This window comes from Propithecus coquereli, unplaced genomic scaffold (assembly GCF_000956105.1).
Source record: "Propithecus coquereli isolate 6110/MARCELLA unplaced genomic scaffold, Pcoq_1.0 Scaffold134, whole genome shotgun sequence".
NCBI lineage: Eukaryota > Metazoa > Chordata > Mammalia > Primates > Indriidae > Propithecus > Propithecus coquereli.
In genome coordinates, this window is record NW_012137636.1 from 413,948 (window position 1) to 417,047 (window position 3,100).

At 40.4% G+C, this 3,100-nt stretch overlaps 1 protein-coding gene across 1 annotated transcript in view; it reads right to left on the reverse strand.

Annotated features, from left to right (window-relative positions):
• Positions 1-3,100, reverse strand: part of NME8 (NME/NM23 family member 8) — a 47,866-nt gene that overhangs the window by 7,958 nt on the left and 36,808 nt on the right. Inside the window, exon 11 of the mRNA XM_012638748.1 lies at positions 357-508. Coding sequence (XP_012494202.1) covers positions 357-508 — 152 coding nt within the window. The remainder of the gene's footprint in view (positions 1-356; positions 509-3,100) is intronic.

Genomic DNA, 3,100 nt, shown 5'->3' on the forward strand with positions numbered 1-3,100 from the left:
AAAAATGCATGATAAATCCATTTATACAGGAATGAAAGGATAACAATATTTGAAATATCATTAACATGATATTCCACATTAATGTATCTATGGAAAACATCAGTCATCATTTCCATCAATTCTGAAAAGAACTTGAGCAAAATTCAATATCATTTTTGATTAAGAGAGAGACAGAGACAGATGAGGGAGGGAGGGAGACAGAGAGAACAAATACGACAAAGTTTATTGTTGAATCCAAATGGAGCATTTCTGAATTTTCTGTTTCTTTTTTGTTTTCTTTCTGCTTGTAAATTTTGAAAAATTTCACAAAATTTGGAGAAAAATTTATACATAAACTTTTGTTTTTAAATATTTACCTCTTTGTTCACGTGTTGCATGAGGTTTAATCAGTGCTAAAGTGCTTTGAAGAGGAAAGAAATGCTCTATTTCCCTCTCAGCAGTTTCTAATGAATCACTTCCATACAACTGGTTGACAGGCAAACTTCCCATTGCAAACTGTGCACATAAACTTTGAAAAGGAAGTCAAGTTCAAAAGTTTTATTTTACGACATAACATAACAAACATAACATAACAGTATACGAGTTGTTCAAAAGTTATCAAACAGCAACTAATTCCACATTTAGGCACTGTGCAAAAGGAAGTAACCACGGAGTGGCTTAGGGCACGCTACTTCCTTTCAAGGAGGTAAAAGGCATTAGGAAAAAGGGACGAGATAAAATCATGATGACAAGGGATATTGACAGATAACTATGAAAGAGGAATGAATGCCCTGCGCAGTGAAAAAGTTCAGATGTAGAACCCCGGTGGTATACTTTCTCGCTGTGTGATATCAGAGTTACTTAACTTCTCTATGCTCTAGTTGTCTCAAATATAAATATGACAATAAAACCTGTTTTAGAAGGTGATATTGAGGATGCAATCGGATGATGTATTTGAAATACATGGTAAAAATTGAGCTCTGAATAATATTTCTTTCCCTGCTACCACCATTAAATATTATCAAGCATTATGTGGCATTTGACTCTAAACCAAAGATACCAAATTATAAACACTGAATCCAGGAGATACTGCAAAGGGACCCTCCAGGTGAGCAAGTGCAGCAATAAAAGAGGAGCACACAGGACGGCTTTGAGGTAGGAGTGATGCTGATGATACCGAATGATCCGCGTCGGGTTAGACAGTTTATTATGCTTCAGCTTCTTTTCCTATAGATGAGTATGTACCTCCTAAATCAACTGCGGTTCTTTGGTATTTTTTCAGTTCTCCTTTTCTTTCTGTCTCTCTACCTATGCATATTTCAGTAGAGAAGATGCTCACTGCCCATTTCATTTTTTGCCCAATAAACACAGTCCTAGGCAGTCAACCCAACAAAATCCATCGATGGTGAATAATGTTCCCTTCTGCTGATAGTGATGTGCATTCACATCACTAGAAACTTGACTTTCTGTCCTCAGCTCCGAGATCCTCTTCTTGCCTCTGTGGTTTCGGTGACCCATTCAGATTTCTTTTTGGCCTTATCAGACATGATCTTCTCATTTGGCCCTTGGCTGTTCCCACACCACTCAATTTGGGTATACTTCCAACCCTAGTCCCTGGAGCCTGTGATTTCCAGAGGTGAGGGATTTGCACAATGAATGAGTGAAACGGCCTAAGGCATCCTGAGCACCTACTCTGTTCAGGCGGAGCACTCACCCAGCCACTCTGTTACTCTGTTAAACATTTTTAATGGAAAAAGTGGAGGGAGGAAGGCTGGGCAATAGGGGTGAGAACGAGGGGCTGCTTGTGCAAGTGATATGCAAATGATCATATTTCAGATAAATCAATTCAGAGCACAGAATCTGAAACCAAATGCAGGAAAGAGTCAGATCTCTGTCGATGGAGTTACTTCTAAAGCAGCCTTTAAAAGCCAGGTGGAGCCAAAGAAACTGGAAAAGTGGGGGCCAATCAAAAGTAACAGTCAAGATTATTTGCGAATGTGTGGGAATTTTCACTATGACAGTGGAGTAGAGAGGGTGCAGTCACTGAGCGCCTCCACCTGGAGAAAATGTCTTTGGACTGGTACAGCCTCCACACTCGGAGCCAGTGTCTAGACCATGATGCCCATAGGGATAGGCCTTGTGCTGATAGTAATTCCACTCTCTGGTGCCATGCACTGCTGCATTCTATTGAGAGCTTCCATCAACGCCACTTACAGAACACTCTATCCTTGTTATCCTCACAGTAATTGTCTGGCACATGAGTAAAGGCATAAATGAGTAGGGCTAAAAAGGAGGTAACCTGTGTCCATGCAGGACAAGTCAGATTCAGGTATACCCTTACCCAAAAGAAAGCACTTCAACATTTATGTAAGTGAGGCTTCATAAGTACTGTTATTTATTGTGCCGACACGTATGTCATGTTTTCAGTGCCTTACAGAGCATCTCTATTTTTGCACACTTAAAGGGAGGGTCTTTCTTCCCCTGAATTGACTCCTACCCTGAAATCAGCACCAAGAATACAAGGGAATTGAAATTCAGTTTGTTTCTGTCAGCTACATGCCAAGTATGGAGATCTATGAGATAATTATTCCCATCCTTCAGATGATACCAAGGCAAGCAGATAAGCTCAAAAAAATATTGAAAGAAATCCCCGCATGTGCCAGGTAATGGGATAGGTGTTGAGTTAATTACAAAGTTTAGCTGATTTCTAAGATTCATAAATGCTAACTCAGTAAATGTTCCCACCAAATTGTAGAGTACATATTCATTTAGTCATCATTGTCTTGAAACTTATAATCAACTAAAGAACCTGTGGCTACCAATACAACCTTTCTCAAAGGGATTACTTCCAAATAGCAGGTGGGACACGTATTTCTCCCAAGAGATGACCTGTTGGCTGGGTATCCACCTCTTAGTTCCCAGCCCCAAACCAAGCATCCCACAACCTTTTTATTGTGAAACCTTGGCCGTCTTCAGGCTGGCACTGGGTGACCCCCAGTCATAAGCAGTCCACTGCTTCCCCAGGAAAGACAGTTTTCCCGAGATGCTCCCTTAGACTAGAGCTGTGGTTCCTGAACTCCACGTCTAAAAGGAAATTAAAATGGATCCCATGAAAAAAGTT